The sequence below is a fragment of the Canis aureus genome, chromosome 21 (genome assembly GCF_053574225.1).
Source record: "Canis aureus isolate CA01 chromosome 21, VMU_Caureus_v.1.0, whole genome shotgun sequence".
Taxonomy (NCBI): Eukaryota; Metazoa; Chordata; class Mammalia; order Carnivora; family Canidae; genus Canis; species Canis aureus.
In genome coordinates, this window is record NC_135631.1 from 18,158,063 (window position 1) to 18,181,555 (window position 23,493).

The 23,493-nt window shown below is 37.0% G+C and overlaps 1 protein-coding gene and 1 pseudogene across 1 annotated transcript; both read right to left on the reverse strand.

Annotated features, from left to right (window-relative positions):
- Positions 1–371: 371 nt before the first annotated feature.
- Positions 372–3,456, reverse strand: LOC144293181 (olfactory receptor 5B2-like; annotated as a pseudogene).
- An 11,751-nt stretch (positions 3,457–15,207) lies between these two features.
- On the reverse strand, positions 15,208–16,152 carry LOC144293404 (olfactory receptor 5B12-like). Its single transcript, XM_077864491.1, has one exon. It carries the CDS (start codon positions 16,150–16,152, stop codon positions 15,208–15,210), a length of 945 nt encoding a protein of 314 aa, XP_077720617.1.
- Between the last annotated feature and the right edge of the window lie 7,341 nt (positions 16,153–23,493).

A 23,493-nucleotide genomic window follows, 5' to 3' on the forward strand; every position in this document is an offset into this window, starting at 1 on the left:
AATGACATAAAACAATAACCATTTTTATTTATGGTTTATTTATGTTTATTTATGGTATTTATGGTTTTTAACCATTTTATTTATGTTAAATGGTTATTTATGAATAACCATTCAATTATGTGATGTTATGTATAGGATACTGGAACAGAAAAAGAACTTCAGAGGAAAAACTAGTGAAATCCAAAAAGTATGGGATACAGTTAATAGCAATACATGAATGTTGGATTGTTTGTATTGACATGCGTGCAAGAGAATACAGATGATAACATCAGGGTAAACTGGGCAAAGGGTATATGGGAACGCTTGTACTGTCTTTGCACCTTTACTGTAAGCCTGAAAATATTCCAAACATTTTTATGAAATGTAATTTCTTAAGTGATTCCAGCAGAAGATACATCACCATCATCATAGATCTAGAGACAAAAGAGAATGTTTATAATACTCTCACCACGCTACTGTCAGCATGAACATCCTAGAACATTCAAACACAGTCTTGTTTTTCAGAGAGGGAGAAAGGAAGGGCAGAGAACGAGGGAGAGAGAGAATCCCAAGTAGGCTCCATGCCCAGACTGATGCAAGGTTCGATTTCATGACCCTGAGATCATGACCTGAGTTAGCCACTTAACCAACTGAATCATCCAGGTCCCCCCAAGTGCAGTCTTACACATACTGTTAGTATGAGCACCTCCAACTGTGTAGAGTCAGAAAAGGAAACAATGCAAATTCCTATGGGGAGTTTTATTATCAAATTGATCTCTCCTGAGGATCAAAATTAAACATGAACACTGTTAATGCAAGGATATTGAATGTGGATTGTGTTTACTATTGATAACTACTATTGTGTTTCCATTCTGTATGGATATTTAGAATCATTGGAATTAACTGCATAACTAGTGTGTATAAAGTAATTTTCCAAACTGAATGAGATATTAGACTTTAAAATAGTTTTGTACTTTATATCTTTTTATGATTTACTAAATAGAATCTATTTGATGTGCTACTTACCAGTCAATGAAATGTCATTCCTAAGGAATGATTATGTAGTTTCCAGAAAATCATTGTATCCATAAATGGAGATTAAAAGCACTGAGTGAGACTGTAGATAAAAATATTTCAGCAAAAAAAGAACACTGGTCATGAATCTTGAAATGTTCTACAATTCTATGTAGTTTATTTTATGAATGATGAATTATAAATATTCATGATTCAAAAAGCCAATATATTGATATTATTGAACTAAAAGCTTCATTTATTCATTCATTTATTTAGCAAATAGTTATTAAAATCTCCTATGAACAAGAAATTCATTTAGCTATGGAGAGTAGAGTAGTGAACAAAGCAGATAAAGCTACCGCTCACATGGAGTTTGTGTGTTAACTTGAAGATGAATATAATAAATGCCATTTTGATTGTGTCCATGGAATTCTTGAAGCTGGGCTACAAGTACATGAAGATGACTGTCCCGTAGAAGATGGAGACTACAGTGAGATTGCAAGCACAGGCGGACAAAACCTTTTGATTCCTCTGAGTTGAGTGCATCTTCAAGATGGTGATAAATGTAAACAGGTAGAAATAAAGATAACTACAAGAGAAAACATTTAAAAAGGAAGTCAGGTCATATAGATAACCAAGTCACTGATCAGAGCAAGCCAGAGCTGTGACTGCTGGAATATTACAGAAAAAGTGATGAACCACATTTGACATACAAGAAGAAAGATTGAAGGTATCTTCAACACTTACAGAGGCATTCAGAACATCACAGACATCCAGCCAATGGCCAGATGAGCACACACATCTGTTGTCATGGTGGTGGTGTAATGGAGAGGTTTGCGCACTGCTGAGTAGCAGTCATAGGCCACTGAGACTAAGAGGTAACTTTCCATAGATGCAAAGGCTGCAAAAAAGAACATCTGAGCAGCACATGCATTATAGGAGATGACCTGGTCTCCTCTAAGAAGTCCTGTCATGACCCTGGGTATATAACAAAAATCCATCAGAGACAGGTTACTGAAGAAAAAGTACATGGGCATCTAGAGACTGGAGTCCAACAGAATCAACACAATCACCCCCAGATTTCCAACTAGAGTGAAAAGGTAGAAGAAGGTGAATGTCATAAGGAGTGAGGCCTGCAGTCCTGGAGCATCTGAACATCCTAGAAGGATGAACACAGTCACTTCCATGCTGTTCACAGTGGTTGTCAGTGGGGAATCACAGGATGCCCTGTAGTGGTGAGAAGGAAAGGGAGTGTCAAATGGAAAAGAGAATAGAGTGAGGTTACGCTGTGTATATGCTCTGTGGATTATTTCAATTACAGCAATAATTTTTTCTTCAAATCTAAAGCACACACAAGACAAAACAACTAATCATTGCACTCATTTATTTTGCAAGGGAACCTAGTCCCAAAAGATTGTGTATTTTCTCCAAGTTTACCCAAATAATGACTGGAAGAGGCAAGCTGTGTACCCAAGCAGACCAATTCCAGAATCCCATGACAGTAACTGAAATTTGAATTGAATTGAATTAATTCTATTCACATGAAGCCACTGAATCCATTGGACCCATCTTAATGTTAGTTGTCAGGAGTACCAAAATGACAAAGATACTATTCCTGGATTTGGGACTTGAGATGGGGTGATGGAAGCATGGAGGTAGGGCGGATGCAGTAGGGGAGCCGCAGCAGCAGGCATGGACAATCAGCAAGTACTCTTCAGAAGTACACTTCAGTACTTCTAAAGAGAAGGTAATGCACTGGATGCAAGAGCTCAAGCTCTGGGAAGAGGGTCATGTGTGTCCAAATTGTATCCTAACACTTACTATCTAGGAGATCTTATCCTAACCTAAGTTCTCTGAGCCTCAGTTTTTTCATCTCTAAAAGTGGAGGTATGACGTGAAGGGGCAATTCTGAGAGTTTATAAAATAATGCATGAGAATCAATAATTATAAACCTGATGAGGGTTGGCTCTAATGTTATTAGTGGAATGAAATGATGGTCTCTGACTTGGTTGGGTAAAGGTGGAAAGCCATACCCAGTCTCTAGATTATGGATTCAGAGCCTCACTCTCTGATCCTCTGATTCCTCTGTGTGTTTCACTCTGTCCTTCCTCTGACCAGATCATTGACCACACCAGCCATTCTTTCCATTTCTTCCTTGAGATCCACATTTTATCTTGGGTTGAAACAGTTTTCTTCTGTTTTGAACTCACTCTTACTCTCATTACGCTGACCCTCTAAGCTAGATGACAAAGATGCAGGGTTGAAATCTCAGGTCCCTGGGTTTGACTCTAGGTTTCAGATCTGCCTTTGAGGTGAGATCCATGCTGTGATTTTTTTCTCATTTGAACTGAATGAAGCCTATATCAAGCCTATGTCACAGCTTTACCTCATTGGTAACCACTTTTCTCTGCCATCTGAAGGGGCTTCACAACTTCCCTGTTCATATCCAGCTCCTAAAGACATTCGTGTGTGCTCCCCTTTGACAAACATAAGATTTTTTAAGCATGTACTATGTTCTATAACCTCTGATAAGAGCATTCAGTGTGCAGGTGTGTGTTCTTACTCTATCCTTATGACTTTATACAGTAAGTAGTATAATGTTTATGCCACAACTTTATATTTTTTTAAGCAGAAAAAAAGCTTAATTTTTAGATGGGATATTCCAGGTGCTTTTGTAAGAACTTAACTTGGTCCTTCTATACAGGACATACAATCAGAAGTGTTCTATAGTTTCATTCTTCTGCATGTGGATGTCCAATTTTCCCAGCACCATTTATTGAAGAGACTGTCTTTTCTCCAGTGGATAGTCTTTCCACCTTTGTCGAATATTAGTTGACCATAAAGTTGAGGGTCCACTTCTGGATTCTCTATTCTGTTCCATTGATCTATGTGTCTGTTTTTGTGCCAGTACCACACTGTCTTGATGACCACAGCTTTGTAGTACAACCTGAAATCTGGCATTGTGATTTTCCCCTGGCTATTCAGGGTCTTTTCTGATTCCACACAAATCTTAAGATGATTTGTTGCAACACTCTGAAGAAAGTCCATGGTATTTTGATAGGGATTGCATTAAATGTGTAAATTGCCCTGGGTAGCATTGACATTTTCACAATATTAATTCTTCCAATCAATGAGCATGGAATATTTTTCCATCTCTTTGTGTCTTCTTCAATTTCTTTCAGAAGTGTTCTGTAGTTTTTAGGGTATAGATCCTTTAGCTCTTTGGTTAGGTTTATTCTAGATATTTTATGCATTCTTTTACACCATACACAAAGGTAAACTCAAAATGGATGAAAGAGCTAAATGTGAGACAAGATTCCATCAAAATCCTAGAGGAGAACCCAGGAAACACCCTTTTTGAACTTGGCCACAGCAACTTCTTGCAAGATACATCCACGAAGGCAAGAGAAACAAAAGCAAAAATGAATTATTGGGACTTCATCAATATAAGAAGGTTTTGCACAGCAAAAGAAACAGTCAACGAGGGCAGCCCCGGTGGCGCAGCGGTTTGGCGCCGCCTGCCGCCCGGGGTGTGATCCTGGAGACCCCGGATCGAGTCCCACATCAGGCTCCCTGCATGGTGCCTGCTTCTCCCTCTGCCTGTGTCTCTGCCTCTCTCTCTCTAGCTGTGTCTCTATGAATAAATAAATAAAATCTTTAAAAAAAATAAAAAAAAAGAAACAGTCAACAAAACTAAAAGACAAACTACAGAATGGGAGAAGATATTTGCAAATGATCTATCAGATAAAGCCCTAGTATCCAAGATCTATAAAGAACTTATTAAACTCAACAGCAAAGAAACAAACAATCCAATCATGAAATGGGCAAGAGACATGAACAGAAATCTCACAGAGGAAGACATAGACATGGCCAACAAGCACATGAGAAAATGCTCCACATCACTGACCATCAGGGAAATACAAATCAAAACCACAATGAGATACCACCTCACACCAGTGAGAATATTCCACAACTTTAAAAGGATAACTTAGAAATTGATAAGAAAAACTTTAAAAGTTACAGTATCCTACAACTTTATCCTATAGTATTACAAGATACAGAGTATTAATATCCACATTTTGTGGTTAAGGAATTGAGGATTTGAGAGGTTATGTGACTTCACAGAAATTCCCTCTACACCTAGCAAGAAATAAACTCAAGATTCATATCCAGATCATACAGATCATAAGCCTGTGCCTTTGTTTAGCTTTTTTATGTGAGCCAGGATTATGAGTAAGGTAAGAGAGGAAAAGAAGGTTGAAATAGAGTATGGAGCTTTGTAATCATGAGGATCCTCTTGGAGTCTAAAGAAATATCATTTCACCCTGCTCTACTTAACATCCCTTCCATAACAGATCTACAATTAGTAAATAGAATGAAATTACTACCTATTCAAGTGGAGCATAATCTATTTTCTGTTTCTTATTGTTGCTGTTCATCCTCTTTAGGAGAGCAAAATGTTTCCTAACTTATCACTAGACTCCTTATTTGTTCAATAATGATGTACATTTGGGCATTTAAGACCAGCTCTACCTCACCGTTTCAGAGAAATGGAGCCTCGGTGTCCAACGAAAGATGAATGGATAAAGAAGATGTGGTTTATGTATAACGATGGAATATTACTCAGCTATTAGAAATGACAAATACCCACCATTTGCTTCAACGTGGATGGAACTGGAGGGTATTATGCTGAGTGAAGTAAGTCAATCGGAGAAGGACAAACATTATATGTTCTCATTCATTTGGGGAATATAAATAATAGTGAAAGGGAAAATAAGGGAAGGGAGAAGAAATGTGTGGGAAATATCAGAAAGGGAGACAGAACGTAAAGACTGCTAACTCTGGGAAACGAACTAGGGGTGGTAGAAGGGGAGGAGGGCGGGGGGTGGGAGTGAATGGGTGACGGGCACTGGGTGTTATTCTGTATTTTAGTAAATTGAACACCAATAAAAAAAAAATCTTCAAAAAAAATAGTTCTTTTCTTCCACTGAAAAAAAAAAAAAGAAATACTCATAACATCCATTACTTTGCTAAAATAATTCACAGTAGACACAGCTTCCCTACTGTTTTCACACTTCTCACTGAAAAATGCCTAGGATATGTAGAATCCTACCTGGTTCCTTGATGAAAAGGGAAAAGCAACCATGAGTTGTGTCTCTGATATCAGAACTTCAACCATGGTAGAATGTATATATCCTGTGTTCTCTCTCTCTGGTACTGGGAAAAAGGCTTCAAGGTCTCTGAAGCACAGAGGAATGGAGGAAAAATCACTGATATGGAGCTAGGAAGATGGTCCAAGTCCTGCATCCCTCATATATCCTTTATGATCCCCTGGAAGAGTCATTTACCCCGTCAAGCTCAGTCTCCTGATATGTGAGGTAGAACTAATAAAATTGCATCTCCCACATGCCTTACAGAATTCTGTCTATGAATAGCAAATGACGGAAGGTCTATAAAACAACTTGGTAAGAGGATTATCACTTTAACCTGCATAAGTATAATTATTATCTTGGAGTGGGTTTTCTTGGCTCTGGCTGCAGCCTGGAAGCAAATCCTGTTTGGAGGAAGACAGCATGAATGCCAGGAACAAGTAACTTTCAGATGAATAAACAAATGAACAAAAGGGTTCTGCACATAGACGGGTCCTCTAAAATGATGTCAAATGGAGTGATTTGGGGATTCCCAAGGCTAATGAATAGGAACCAGGAGAAAGTTAAGGACAAAAAAAGAAAAGAAAAGAAATGTGTAGGGACCCAGAGTTCTCAGGGGAACAGGTCTCCTATGAGAACATCCACAGCCCCTCGTCTCACTTATTTAGGGAAGAAGCAATTAAACTGTCAGTGGGGAACTGAAGTGTCTGTTGAGTAAAAGCACTGATCCATTTGCATTACTGTCTTTTTCCCCCCTTTTTCTAATTAAAGTATAATTTACATACAGTTATATCCACACTTTTCAATGCATTGTTCTAAGAATTTGTACAAATGTAATTGGCTGTATAACCACCATCACATCATGATATAGAACAGTTTATTAACCTCCCAAAATTTCCTACAACTCTGTAATTGACCCCTCCTTCCACCTCTTAGCAACTGCTAATTTGTTTTCAGTCCCTATGGTTTTGGCTTTGTAAAAATATCATAAAAAAAGAATAATACAGTAGATTATCTCTTGAGTCATGCTTCTCTCCCTTAGCCTAATGTGTTTAAAATTTATGGAGTTGTATAGTTGTTCTGTAATTGGTTCCATTTTATTACTGAGTTGCAGTCTATGTATTCAGATTATTTATCCATTCTTCAGTTGAGGGAAGTGGGGATCCTCTTGGAGTCTAAAGAAATAGCTAAAGAAATATTTCCAGTTTTTAGTTAATACAAATAAAGATCCTACGAACATTTACATGCAGGTTTTATGTGAACATGTGCTCTTATTTCACTTGGGTAGATTTTTAGGAGTGAGATTTCTAGGTCATGTGATTTTGCCAACCTATTTTCTAAAATAGGAACCTATTTTGTATTCCTACCAGCAGTGTGTGAGAGTTCCAATTGCTTCACATTCTTGATGGTAGTTTATATTTACAGGTGAGCTTTTTTTCTATTAGTTATTCTAGTAGGTTTATAGTGTATCTCTGTGTTGTTTTAATTTGCATTTCTCTAATGACTAATGATTTTGAGCATCTTTTTACATGTTTATTTGCTTTCCCAATTATCTTCTTTTGTGAAATATCTGTTGAAATCTTTTGCCTATTTTTGGTACATGCACTCGGATGTTTATAGTAGCATAATCTACAACAGCCAAATTGTGGAAAGAGCCCAAGTGTCCATCAACTGAAGAAATAAAAGACATGTGGCATAAATAAATATATACAATGAAATATTACTCAGCCATCAAAAAATGAAATCGTACTGTTTGCAATGATGTCGATGGAGCTAGAGAGTATTATGCTAAGCAAAATAAGAGAAAGGCAAATACCATATGATTTCACTCATATATAGAATTTAAGAAACAAAACAAGCAAAGGGTTAAAAAAGAGAGAGAGGCAAACCAAGAAACAGACTGTTGATTATAGAGAACAAATGATGGTTACCAGAGGGGAGGTGTGTGGGAGATGAGTGAAATAGGTGATGGGGACTAAGGGACTAAGGGACTCACTCCCTTGTTGCGATGAGCATCATTAATTTATGGAACTGTTACACACCTGAAACTAATATTACACTGTATGTTAACTAACTGGAATTTATTTTTTAATTTATTTTTTCTTGGTGTTCAATTTACCAACATACAGAATAACCCCCAGTGCCCATCACCCATTCACTCCCACCCCCCGCCCTCCTCCCCTTCCTCCACCCCTAGTTTGTTTCCCAGAGTTAGGAGTCTTTATGTTCTGTCTCCCTTTCTGATATTTCCCACACATTTCTTCTCCCTTCCCTTATATTCCCTTTCACTATTATTTATATTCCCCAAATGAATGAGAACATATAATGTTTGTCCTTCTCCGATTGACTTACTTCACTCAGCATAATACCCTCCAGTTCCATCCACGTTGAAGCAAATGGTGGGTATTTGTCGTTTCTAATGGCTGAGTAATATTCCATTGTATACATAAACCACGTCTTCTTTTTTTTTTTTTATTTTTATTTTTTTTTTTTATTGGTGTTCAATTTACTAACATACAGAATAACACCCAGTGCCCGTCACCCATTCACTCCCACCCCCCGCCCTCCTCCCCTTCTACCACCCCTAGTTCGTTTCCCAGAGTTAGCAGTCTTTACGTTCTGTCTCCCTTTCTGATATTTCCCACACATTTCTTCTCCCTTCCCTTATTTTCCCTTTCACTATTATTTATATTCCCCAAATGAATGAGAACATATAATGTTTGTCCTTCTCCGACTGACTTACTTCACTCAGCATAATACCCTCCAGTTCCATCCACGTTGAAGCAAATGGTGGGTATTTGTCATTTCTAATAGCTGAGTAATATTCCATTGTATACATAAACCACATCTTCTTTATCCATTCATCTTTCGTTGGACACCGAGGCTCCTTCCACAGTTTGGCTATTGTGGACATTGCTGCTAGAAACATCGGGGTGCAGGTGTCCCAGCGTTTCATTGCATTTGAATCTTTGTGATAAATCCCCAACAGTGCAATTGCTGGGTCGTAGGGCAGGTCTATTTTTAACTCTTTGAGGAACCTCCACACAGTTTTCCAGAGTGGCTGCACCAGTTCACATTCCCACCAAAAGTGTAAGAGGGTTCCCTTTTCTCCCCATCCTCTCCAACATTTGTGGTTTCCTGCCTTGTTAATTTTGCCCATTCTCACTGGTGTGAGGTGGTATCTCATAACTGGAATTTAAATAAAAACTTTTAAAAAAGTAAAAAATCGTTTGTCCATTTTTATTGTATTTCATTGTATTTGTTTTCTTATATTTGGGATTTGAGAATATCTTATGCTTCCAAAATATAAGCCCTTTATTGATAAGGACTGATATAATTTGCAAATCCTTTCTCCTAGTCTATGACTCGTCTTTTTTTCTGAAACAAAAAATTTGAGTGAATACTTGTTTCAATAATATTTAATGTAATATATCTATCCTTTGTCCAATACCACAGTATTTGATTATTGTAGCTGTATAGAAAATCTGGAAAGGAGGTAGGGTGAGTGCTCCAACTTTGTTGTTCTTCGAAATTGTTTTAATTATTCTAGTTTTTTTTTCACTTTCCATATAAATTTTACAATGAGTTTGCAAATTTTTACAAAAATTCTTTCTGGAACTTTGATTGAAATTTTGTTAATTAGTTTGTGGAAGACAGACATCTTTAAATTATCTTGCCCTCCAATCCATGAACTTAGTAAATTTCTCTATTTATCTAGATTTGCTTTGATGTATTCAATCCATGCTTTATATTTTTCAGCATGTCTTGCACATATCTTGCAAAATTTATACCTAAGTACTTCATGTTGCTGCTACTGCAAGTGGTACTGTTTTTAAATTCCAATTTCTAAGTTTTTATTAAAATTGTATAAAATTATGACATATTCTTGCATAGTGACTTTGTTTCTTCAGAACTTGATAAACGTATTAGTTCTGTAGCTTTTCTAAGCGATTTTCTAAGTAGAAAGCCATATTTTCTCTGAATTGAGAGAATTTTATTTATTTCTTTCCAACTGGTATGTGTTTCATTTCTTTTTCTTGCCTTAGGGTATTGACTAGGATATATATCATGATGTTGGATAAAAGTTTTAAGAGGGCACATCGTTGCCTTATTTCTAATCTTAGGAGAAAAGCATTCAGTCTTCTACCATAAAGTGAGAAACTGGCTGTAGGTTTTTCATGGATGTCTTTTATTATGTTTAGGAAGTTCTCCACCATTAATAGTTTGCTGAATTTTTATCATAAATGCATGATGAATTTTGTCAAAGGCTTTTTTGCATCTATTGAGATGATTATATGATTTGTATTCCTGAGTCTATTAATATAGTGAATAACATTGTTTTTGGAGGTTGAACTAACTTTGCATCTCTACTTAGTTATGAATTATTAGACATTTTATGTATTGTTGGATTTGATCATACACCATGATATAAGGATAGTTCTACATATGCAAATCAACCAATGTGATATACCACAGCAACAGAATGAAGGATAAAAACTATATGATCATCCCAATAGATGTACAAAAAGTATTTGATAAAATTCAGCATTCTTTCATGACAAAAGCTCTCAACAAATTAGGTATGAAAGGAATGTACCTCAAAATAATAAATGACAAGCCCACAACAAACATCATCTTCAACAGTGAAAAATAAAAACCTTTTCTCCAAGACAAGATGCCCCCACCAGCTTTTGTCACTGAAGAAACCAATAGCCAGGATAGCTCCTGTGGACCTTTTACAGATCTTACCAGTTCTATCATACAGGTATTCATGTTCGTATATGCCAGGTGCCTAAGTCCCTCCCTACTCCCTCCATCCCTACCCCCCACCAGAGTCTGAAACCTATATCAACAGCCAGTCCAGGCCTCTGTAGCTGCAAGAGTGCAAGACACCAGCCTAGACCACTGTGGCCAATCGCCACTGCCATGCACCTGTCTCAGAAAGGATCCCCTTGAGGCTGCCTGGGTGGCTCAGTCTGTTGAGCATCTGACTTCTGGTTTTGGCCCAGGTTTTGATCTCATGGGTCATGGGATTGAGCCCTGAATTGGGCTCTGCATTCAATGTGGAGTCTGCTAGAGATTTTCTCTCCATCTCCTTCTGCCCCTCCCTCTCATGCTTGCTCTCTCTCTCTCTCTCAAATAAATAAATAAATAAATCTTTTTTAAAAAAGAAAGGGATCTCCATGTTCTTGGCCCTCTCCTAATAGTAGACTGTGCTTACCTCGACTTAATGTTTGCTAGCATTGTTGTGGATAGTAGGGCCCTTCTTTACTGTGCTTGTACAGCCTTTATTTTACACAGAAACTTTGTCCCTATGAGTAAGGACAGGTGGGGTAGTAGTGAGAGACAGGTAGGGGGCTATGGGATCAGGCTCACAGAAACCTCCAAAATGCTGAAGTGTAAGGAAACCAGAGATAAGGGAACAAACCAGACCACCCTGCCCTAGGTGTGGGTGGGGAGGGTGTCTTTTTATGACAGATACCTGTAACCAACAAAGAATAACCAGACCCTAAAAAGAAGTAAGCCATTAAAGAAATTATCATTAGCACTTACTCAAACTAACCATCACAATAATGTTAAGGCCACAAGCTCTCTGGTAAGTTCTAAATAAAAGACTGTCAGGGGAGGCCCACGTTGGAAACACCGTCAGGACCCCCTCTTACTCCTGAGAGCTTTTCCGGTACCCTTGCTTAATAAACTTCTATCACTTTACTCACTCTCCTTTGTCCACGAGATTCATTCTTCAACTCCATGAGACAAGAACCTCGCTATCTTGCTTCACCTAGCTTCCAGAGATGGTGTCCTTTTTAGTGATCCTGACCTATTCTAGATATGGTACACTTCTTGTGGTCTTGTCCCAGGACATTGTACTGATCAACTCCCATGGATAAAGGACTTTATTCTCTTTTCCTATATCAGTTCCAGCAAATTTTATCAGAACGTGAGGGCATCAGTGACTTAAGCTTTTATTCTATAGAAAAGTAAGGGAGAGGAATCTGAGTAGGGTTTTTTTCTGCAACAGTTGCTAGTCCTTTCTCCTAGGCCAGCCCCAGGAGAGCAGCATTCTCAGAAACCTCACCCTGCCCTCAATCTTTCTTGTAAACATTGAAACAAGCCTGCAGAACAGAGCATGTACATGAGTACAAACTCCCCTTGTGTCTAATTAAATGTGTGCAAATAAATCATTTGCAAGTATTTATATCCTCACATTAGTTCATACTAATAACTAAATCTTTAGTGATTAATTTTAAAATTTTGATGAATCCTTATATCAGTAATTATAGAACCTAGAAGCATCTATTGCAGGTAGGCTAGTGTTCTCATCCCATCTCTTTGGGAATATGCCTATCCTTGATTGTATTTTGAGTTAGTTGCCCTGTGACCTCAGGTCTCTAATGAATTTAATAAAAGTCATAAAATTATACAAAGTCTGGCAGGTTTTTTTTGTAAGGATGATAGTATGCTAACTCCAGATTATGCATTTTATGTCAATGCATTTCTTCTTGATAATGCAGGACATCTTTAAGAATGATCATAACTTGGCATTACCTTCCTTAGGAATTCTACATGGTCTCCAGAACAGAAAGAACAATAAATCCTTCAAGAAGCCTCAGGCACTTGACAGGATGAGCACTAGGTGTTATACTATATGTTGGCAAATCGAACTCCAATAAAAAAATATTTAAAAAAGTAAAAATAAAATAAAAAAGAAGCTCCAAGCAACATTGTTTCCAACAATTAATCTCAATTATAATGACATTGAAAATTCATATTCATTCATTTATGAATGAATATATTAAGTCAACAAATTATTTATTGAATCCCAACTCAGTAAGACACAACTCAGCTGCTGTGTTAGATTCTGTGTACACAGAAGAGATACGGTTCCTGAATGAGTAGATTTTGATCTGATGAGGAAAGAGACATTAAACTCATAGATAAATATATAATTACAAATTTTAATACGTATTCTAAAAATATAGAACAATGTACTCCGAGAGGGTATAAGAAAGGAAGCTGATATTAAATAGGGCTGGACAAAAACTTCCAGAATGGTAGAGTAAGGGCCTCTGAAAATATGCCCCTCCATTAAAGCAAAAATAACACAAGCAAGAAGTTTTCCAAAACTTTTAAAGCTCTAGAAATTAAACAAGGTTTGCAACAATCCAAACAGTGTTTATTCAAGAAAAATGGCAGAATCTGGGTAATAATAATGAGCTTCCTGGTATCTTCACTGCTCTACTTTCCAATTCTGTAGTAGCTTTGAAAACCAGCAGTTTCAGAACCACAGGAGCTGAGAAAAACAGCCTGACAGCCACTGAAGTGAGTAGAATGTGTTTGGAGTCCTTTAACTGATCCCAAAGCCCCAAGTAATGTCATTACTTCACTTCACCCTTCTGGCAGCTTTCTAGAAAAGCTCCATTCATACGTGTTTTTTTTTTTTTAAGTTTTATTTAAATTCAAGTTAGTTAACATATAATGTATTATTAGTTCCAGAGGTAGAATTTATTGATTCATCACTTACATACAACATCCAGTACTCCTTACAGCAAATGCCTCCTTAATGCCCATAACCCAATCATCCCACAACCTCCCTACTCATTGCCCCCTCCAGGAACCCTGTTTGTTCCCTATAGTTAAGAGTCTCTTATGGCTTGCATTTTTACTGAAAACAAGAACAGACAAAAAAAAAAACAATAATAAATCTATACTAAAGGAAATTTGGAAGTGTTTTCATGTTTAATTTTTAAAATATAAAATATATTGCTTTTTCATATGCAGAAAGATACATAAAAATAATTTTTAAAAACCAAACATATATATGTACATATATGTACATATATCTATTTCCATTAAGTCAACTATTGATGTGAAGAATGTGTTTTCAGACAACAAAATAATTGTTCTAAATTCTACTATAACAACAGACCTTTCATATATGTCTTAACTAATTTATCCTTCTGTGGGTGTATAGATTTCAGAAGTTTTTCATTAATTATATATGCATGTGCCTGTGCTTCTACATACATGTGAGTATGTGAGAATACATGTTCTTATGGGAGCGTGAATGAACATGGGTTTTTAAAAGATTTTATTTATTTATTCATGAGAGACACAGAGAGAGGCAGAGACATAGACAGAGGGAGAAGTGGGCTCCATGCAGGGAACCTGAATGTGGGACTTGATCCTGGGACTCTGGGATCACACCCTGAACCAAAGGCAGACATTCAACCGCTAAGCCACCCTGGCATCCCAAGAACATGTTTATTAAGAAGAATTCTTTTTAACTAGTAGTAATCCTTATTTTAAAGATTTTATTTATTTATTTGAGAGTGTGAGCACATGAACAGAGAGGGGGGAGAGGGAGAGTGAGAAGCAGACCTCCTAATGAGCAGGGAGCCCAATGTGGGGCTCAATCCCAGAACCCCAAGATCATGACCTGAGCCAAAGGCAGATGCTTAACTGACTGAGCCTCCCAGGTGCTCCTTAAAAAGATTTTTTTTAAATAATAAATTTATTTTTTATTGGTGTTCAATTTGCCAACATACAGAATAACACCCAGTGCTCATCCCATCAAGTGCCCCCCTCAGTGCCTGTCACCCATTCACCCCCATCCCCCACCCTCCTCCCCTTCCACCACCCCTAGTTCATTTCCCAGAGTTAGGAGTCTTCCATGTTCTGTCTCCCTTTCTGATATTTCCTACCCATTTCTTCTCCCTTCCCCCTCTATTCCCTTTCGCTATTATTTATATTCCCCAAATGAATGAGACCATATAATGTTTGTCCTTCTCTTATTGACTTATTTCACTCAGCATAATACCCTCCAGTTCCATCCACGTCAAAGCAAATGGTGGGTATTTGTCATTTTTAAGACAAGAATGTAATTATGGGTGATTCTTCTTAACCTATTATTCTTAGATATCATATTTTTAAGACTTTGTAAATTTAATCAATAGCTGGGAAATTACTATTAGAAATCAGAAATTTGTGAGCTGGACAGGAAATATTTTCTCTAGATAGATCTGAGGTGGATGAAAGTGCCTTAATTGTAGATTCTTTGTAATTAAAATATGAATCCTATAAAAGACTTTGCCTTCTCTACAGTCTTTTTAAAGGCACTGGTGACCTCTTTGTTCCTCATGCTGTAGACCACTGGGTTTAGCATGGGAATGACCATTGTATAGAACATGGATGCCATTTTGTCTGTGTCCATGGAATGGCTGGAGCTTGGCTGTAAGTACATGAAGGTGCCTGTCCCATAGAAGATGGACACAGCAGTGAGGTGAGAGGCACAGGTGGAAAAGGCCTTCTGGCGTCCTTCAGATGCATGCATCCTCAGAATAGTGATAAATATAAACAGGTAGGATATCAGGATGACTAAGACAGAAAAGAAGTCATTGAGGCCCACCACCAAAAAAATAACCATCTCACTAATGTAGTTGTCTGAGCATGAGAGAGCCAGGAGAGGAGGAGCATCGCAGAAGAAGTGATCAACAACATTGGCTCTACAAAAGGAAAGGCTGAAAATATTCCCAGTGTGAATGGAAGCATTCAGGAAACCACAGATGTAACAGCCTATGACCAGACGAGCACACACACCTGTTGTCATGATGGTGGTATAATGCAGGGGTTTGCACACAGCTGCGTAGCGGTCATAGGCCATTGAGGCCAAGAGGAAACTTTCTGCAGTGATAAAGGCTACAAAGAAAAAGAACTGGGTGACACATGCATTGTAGGACATGACCTTGTCTTCTGTAAGTAATCCAGCCATGACCTTGGGAGTGACAGCTGTAGAGTAACCAAAGTCCACCAGAGACAGGTTACTGAGGAAAAAGTACATAGGATTGTGGAGACGGGAGTCCATGAGAATCAGTACCATCATGCCCAGGTTCCCAGCCAGAGTGATGAGGTAAATGAGGGAGAAGACTAAGAAGAGAGGAATCTGCAGTTTGGGGTCATTGGTTAAGCCCACAAGAATGAACTCAGTCACCTCTGTACCGTTCTCCATGGGGGGTCTGCTGGGAATCACGTGGCTGCCCAGTAGCAATGAGAAAATAGAATCAGAATTGTAAATGAAGGGGACTCTGCTGAAATCAGTCAGTATGTCCACTCTGCGCCTTATTTTGGTATTGCAAGAACTTGTTTTCAAGACGCTCTAGAACTAAAGCATGGTTTTGACAATGAAATGCAATCTTAAGTTATTATAGAATATGCCAGAAAAAAGGTTTCGGAGAAAATGCATGCCAGTGTCTTAACTTCATAGAAGACCAAATTAAGTTAAAAGGAGAAAAGAAAGGACTTACACAGTGTCACCAGAGTCGTTGCTACTTGGAACAGCTCAGACTCCCAAATCAAAACTTACAAAACAACCACAAATTACTCTTTGTTATTAAACTAGAATAACCGTAAGATTAATGTGAAATTGAGTTAATTTTGCTTCAACTGACCTTTTTTGTCTTGTACATTGTGTCAAGAACAGTGTTATTTCTAAAAAAAAAAAAAAAAAAAAAAAAAGAACAGTGAACAGTGTTATTTCTTAGTAAAAGATAGTCAAATAAAACATATCGTTGGCCTAAAATGATACCTTTGAGTAAACAGATGAAGGAAGCAAGGGAGCAAGCCTATATTTGAGGAAAGAGCATTTCAGGCAGAAGCAACAAAAAATACATGGTACTAGAGTTTGAACATGCCAAGATTGTTCTAGAGACAGCAAGAAAACCAATGATGCTACAGTGGGAAGGAAAGTTTAGGTGAGAGAGAGTTGGGGGAGGCATAATGATCACATATACTACACTAAGTTAAGAAGCTTTCATTTTGAGTGAGATTGGAAAACATTACAGGATTTAGACCAAGAGGGAACATAATCTTACTTATTTTTTAAAAAGATAACTCTGGTAGATTTGTTGGTAATTGAATTTAGCAGGATAAGGATGAAAGATGCTGGAAAAAATTAGGAGGCCATAGTAATATTCTAGGTAAAGGATGGTGATTACCTGGACCCAGATGGTAGTGAGAGAGATAATGAGAAATCCATCCACTTTAAGATATATTTCCAAATTAGAGCTGACCATATTTCCTGATATATTGATAAAAGGACATGAGAGAAAGAGAGGGGTCCATGTTGACTCCAACTTTTATATTTGGAGTCATACACAAAATATTGTAAAAGAAGCAGATGTTTGGGAAAAGGGGGAAAGAGATCACTTCATTGAGTCTGAGATACCTTTTGGCCATCCAAGTAGAGTGTTGCATAAACAACTGGGTATGCAATGGAAAGTTTGGAGTAGAGGTCTGGCTGCCTCAGATTATATCAATATGAACCATGCTGGCAACTTTTAATGGTTCAACACGTGTATATTAGATGCACACGATCAAAGAAAAGAGTTCAGACAGACAAAAATCAGAGTATTCTAATGTTTACAAAGTCGAAAAGATGATGAGATTCAGTGGTAAGGGGGATATGGGAGAGAACACTGGATTTGCCCCAGGACACTGGATTTGGTCAGACCAAGCAGGCAAGAGACTTTCAGAGGAGAGTTTAAGTATGAATCAGATCATATTGACAAATGACTATAAATGCCAGAGGGCACAGTGGAATGATTTCAGGAGTTGAGCAAGAATGGGAGCCAAGGTTAGTGAAGGGGCTATTCAGAGATGTACAGACATTCTTTTGTAGGAGTTGAGGGCTTAGATGACAATCCTCAGCTTTGTGATGGATGACACTAAATAATAGTAATGAGATTAGTCCTATGGGTCTTGAAGTAAGGGAGGGATTGGGAAGGCAATTTAGGCAGGCCAGAGTCATGACAGGCAGAGTTCACTGCTGCTACTACTAGAGGTAGGAGGGCTGCTTATACAGAACAGGGTGATGAGGAAACCCTCTTGGTTCCTTAAAAAAACTGCTCACTTGAATTGATAGCATAAATACAAACTTCCCGAATTGTGGGAAAACAACAGGGTTCTAGGAATCACTGCAAAACTTCTTACCAACTTTCTTGTCCACATCAGAAATCTTAGGTTTTAATCCAACATCTTCCTGGAGGAAAAAGAAAGTTAAAACTCGTTTTAGTCTACTGGAAAGAAATTAGGAATTACAATGGTTCTATGAGGCATGTGTTGACCTGTTACCATTCTTTGCTCCACAGATGGAAACTTCTGATGGAATGGACTGCCAGATAGTTGGTGCTCCATACAAATTAAAAACTACAATCTTCTTGACAAAATGTTCTCTGCCCTTGATATAAAATCTCATGTATTCTTCAAAGAATCACACACGTTCCAAAGCTTCCCTGAAGTCTTCCCCAGAACCTTCCTCTTCAGACACAACTATGTCATTATAATCAGTCAAATCCATCACTTTGTTACTCAAAATTACTTAATCATAATTTATCATTTTGTATAAGTGGAAGTCATGATTTATAATGACTTAAGCTGTTAGAGAGATGATTTATTGAGCATTTGTTATGTTCCCATCACTAAGTTAGAGCTGTGCTACTTAACCTCACTTAATCCTCATACATCATGTGAGATATTATCCCCACTTACAGGTATGGAAGCTGAAGATTTCTGACATTTAGTTACTTGCTTGTGGCTGAAGAAAGTAGCAGAGCTGGTATTTGAAGCTAAGTTATTCTGAATCGAATTTAGCTCCTTATCATGATGAAATATTCTTTTAATTTTTCTATCATTTAACCTAACTGGGCAAACAAAGTAATGGATTTGGTTGACTGGATGATGACTGATTAAGGATTAAATCTATTGTCTTAAATCAATGGGGAGAATTCAAAAGCACAAACTTGGGAATCAAATATATTTAACAGTTTGTGTATTGTGTGCAAATAACCTACCTTTCTGGATCGTAGCTGAATAACAAGAAATGGATCTACAAATGTTTCCAACCTACTTCAACTCCTCAAAAACTCCTCACAGAGTTAAAAAGAAACATGACTCATTATTAACACCAACCAATGAGCCATATAAAGTGCTGGATGTTGTTCACGCTTTCATTCCCTGTATAAGCACAAATAAGTCTATGTGGTACACCAGGGTGTGTGCTAATTTTCAGGCTTACAATGATGAACAAGAATCATTCCCTGACCTCAGGATACCTAGTGCTCTGAGACACATATATTAACTGATGAGTACTGTTCTCATTCTCCACCCCAAGAGAAAGCATTGTTTTCTCATTTGCTTGGAACTGTCTGATGGTAGCTGATCTCATTTACACTAAAGTCATCAGGCAGTTCATGTAACAGTTAATAAATTGAGGGCCCAACTAATAAATAAGTCTCTAGTGGCAGAATTAGAATTTGAGTTTAGATCTATTCATTTCTATAATATGTCTTGTGTGTCTTTTCACATTTCCTTTTTGGTGGATTTTATAGCCAATTACCAACCCTGATTTTTCTCTCATTATTACTCTCCATTCATTCTTTCTCTCTTCTTAGATATTATATGAGCTCCCAGAATACAGTAACATTTTATATTGATAACCATTTGATCCTCTTAACAGCACTGAAATTAGTCAAAACAACTAACATTGTCATATTCCCTGAAAGGGAAAACAGATTGAAATACTTAAATAATTTGCTTAAAGTTGAAAAAGCCTGTAATTATAGAGACTCAAGGTCTTCTTGTGCTTTTCATCTATCTTATATGATTTACATGTTCTAAAAGGATCTCTAAAGTGTTGAAACATATAATCCCCGATTGTGCAAAACAGATGCAAAAAATTCAAAATGTTCAAGCCCAAGCTTTGAATAAATCAAAGGAGAAATCACTTCCTTGATGCATTTTTCTGATTACCTCTATCCAGGCAAATTTATGCAGACAGTAGGTTTGATCAAGTAGATTTATAGGTTTACCTTATTCCCTGGACAATACAACACGGAAGTCCTGCACCTTCATATGTAAGTGGATCTCAAATTAGAAACTCAGGCTGTGAAAGAAACTAAACACCTTATTGCAATGTTCTTTTTTAATGTTTGGCCAAACTGTTTGAAGTTGTCTAGAGGCAGGAAGAAACTGAAGAAAACAACAATGCTTTTGACCTTGGAATCAGCTTCTAAGAATTCTAGTCCTGGATCTGCTTCTCATGCTTCTTAGATACATCACTTAACCTCTTTGAGCTTTGATATTTTTCATTTATAAAATGAGAATGATAAGTTAGCTCTGAAGTTAGCTTCCCTGATGACTTCTGCTGTGATGAGAAAATAAGAACATCTTTAAAATGCCTTACACTTGTAAGGGGTGATGGTCATAATCATAGTCAACATCGTTATTACTTGGAATTGTTTTCCCTGAACCTTGTTGCATGCTGTTAGTAAGATCAATTTGGGAGAAGGTAGCAACAAGTTGCTACTAGACAACTATTAACAAATCACATGAATAATAAATGGCCAAAGTGAGTCTGGTTCTTGGGCTGCTCCCTCTAAAATGAAGCCAAATGGAGTCATGTGGGAACTTGAAAAGTTAAGTAATGAGAACCAGAAAGGAGTTATATAATCATGGAATTCTCAGGGAACAAATACCCTATGAGGGCTACAGAAGTCTTTACCTCACCTAATTAGGGATAAGTAATGAAAGTGTCTATGGGGATCCAGCTCTGTTTGTTGAGAGAGACCATCATATATTCACATTATTTGTAGTAATTCTCTGTGCTCGCTTCGGCAGCACATATACTAAAATTGTAGTAATTCTCTTTGATAATCTGGGAATCAAGCCATACCATGAACTCCAGGGCTGCAATTTGTGTAAATATTGAAGGATGGTGATAATGGGCTCTGTCATTAGACAAGAAAAGCAGACCCCAGAAATTCACTCACTCACCTTAAATGTTTGACCATTGAGAAGAAATGTCAATTTATTCAACTGTTTATTGATCCCAAATCTGTTTGTCATAATAAGGAGACATGGGAATAGAAACTCATGCAAAATAAGCACCATTCTTGCATTCATGGTGCTTAAGTCTAATGAAGAAGACAGACACTAAATGAGTGAACACTATAAGAAGTATAGAACCACATGTAGAACGCAATACCACATATATGTAATTATGTGTAGAATAAGCATGTAGTTATAAATAGCGTTTATTTAATGGGAAGAAGAATGATGGAATCAAGGAGAATTTTGATATCAATGCACTATTTTGTTCCTATTTCTGGGAGTTCACTATATATAATGTATATTCATGCAGAGTATATATATATATATATATATATATATATATACACACACACACACACATATATATAGACTATATATACGCATATAGAGAGACTATATATACTTGTGAATTTATAAATAAGTGGTTTTGTATATATACAAATATATACATATATACACTGAGAGATAATATATGTACACTTATAAATTTATATATATATTATTTATATATAACCTTATGTGATATATAAAGTTCATAAAATGTGTATGTTGCATGAACATTTTTTGTATCTCTGACTTAAAGTTTTAATAGATTTTATTTTTTTAGAGCAGTTTAGGTTCACAGCAATATTGAGAAGAAGGTACAGAGATTTCCCATATATCCCCTGCCTCACACCTGCACAGCCTCCCCCATCATCAATGCCCCTCACCAGAATAGTACATTTGTTACAAATGATGAACCTACACTGTCACAGCATAATCACCCAAATCCCATAGTTTACATTAGGATTCACTAATGGTGTTGCAAATTCTGTGGGTTTGGATGTATGTATAATGTATAATGTATAATGTATAATGTATAATGTTATGTATCCGTCATTATAAATCATATAATGTATTTTCATTGCCTTAAAATTCCTTTGTGCTCCATTTACTCATCCCTCCCTCCATCCAACTCCCAGAAAATACAGTCACCTCCATAGTTTGTCTCTTCTGGAAGATCATACAGCTGGACTCAGACAGTCTGTAGCTTTTTCCAATTGGCTTCTTTCACTTAGTGATATGCATTCCTCCATGTGTTTTCATGGCTTGCTAGGTTTGAGGCTGGAAACCAAGAAGGAGTTCCTCATGGAACCCCAGGGGACAACACCTCAGAGAGAGCAACAATGACTTACCCCACACAACCAGCAATTAAATTCCTTAAATTTACAGAATGTAACATGTCAAACTTATCAAATAAAAAACACTTAAAAATAAAATGTCTATGGGGACACAGATCTGCCAGTTGAGAGAGATTATGAGTATATTTACATTACTTGTACTAATTCTCTTTGATAATGCAAAAGTCAACTTAGGTCATTACCCCTCAGCCACCAGTTGGATATAAATATGGAAGGATGAGGACACAGGCTGTGCCATTAAACAAGCCAAGTGGATTCAGGAAATTATTGCATCATCTCATTCGCCTTAAATATTTGCAGCATTGGTAAGAATTATCTATTCATTCAACTGCGTATGGAGCCCAAATGAGAGTCGGCCCCCATTGTGGCCCCTGGGTATATATATCCATGCAAAACGAACATGGTTCTTAGTCTCATATTCTTCAACCAAATAGAGAAGACAAACATGAAACAAACCCACAAATAAGCATATAGTTATAAACAGATCAAAATGCCAATATGAGAGAGAACAGTAAAAATCTAGATTGAGTAGGTCAGAATGTTTTCTCAAGAGAATCTACATTTCGACTAATACCTCTAATACCTAAAGGATGGCAAGAGGCAGCTTGAAAAAGATTGCCCCCAAGTGAAACTAGTGGTAAAGGCCTTGGTTATCAAAGAAGTTGGCAGACTACAAAGATGCTGGAGTGACTCCAGCATGGTTAGCAAGACCTCTTCCTTGGCACTTTGTTTTCTGTGTCCTTTCAGAGATAAAATCTGTAAACAAACCAAAACAAAACAAAAATGCTCATCCCAAACACCAAAACTCTCTGCAGGGAAACTGGTATGGACCATAGAACCAGAAAGAACAGATTGAAAGATTAACTCATCTATAAAGAAAACGAAAAAAAGAAACATTCTTCTCTATATAACACCATTAATTGGAATAGGTCAGATTTCTTTTATGTCAAAAGGAAATTAACTTCTGTCTTATTTAAATCATCATTTTTTGGTTTCTGTTACCAAAACCCAATAGTAGCTGACAAATTATAAAACAGGATTACTAAAAAAAATAAAAAATAAAATAAAATAAAATAAAACAGGATTACTGAGTTAATGAAAACAATGTGGGAAGTGAAGCCAGAAAAATCTCGTTTTAAGACAGCTCCACTGCTATCTGAATAATTAAAAAACTTGTAACCTCAAATTTCCTTGTTTTATGTATTTTTTAACGATAACACATTTTTCCAAATGGGTTAAAATGCCAGCAATTATACCCATTGTGAAAAAATGTTTACATTTAA

What these genes read in the sequence shown, in the direction of transcription:
- LOC144293404 (XM_077864491.1), bottom strand. Translation starts at nt 16,152, where the DNA reads ATGGAGAACGGTACAGAGGTGACTGAGTTCATTCTTGTGGGCTTAACC.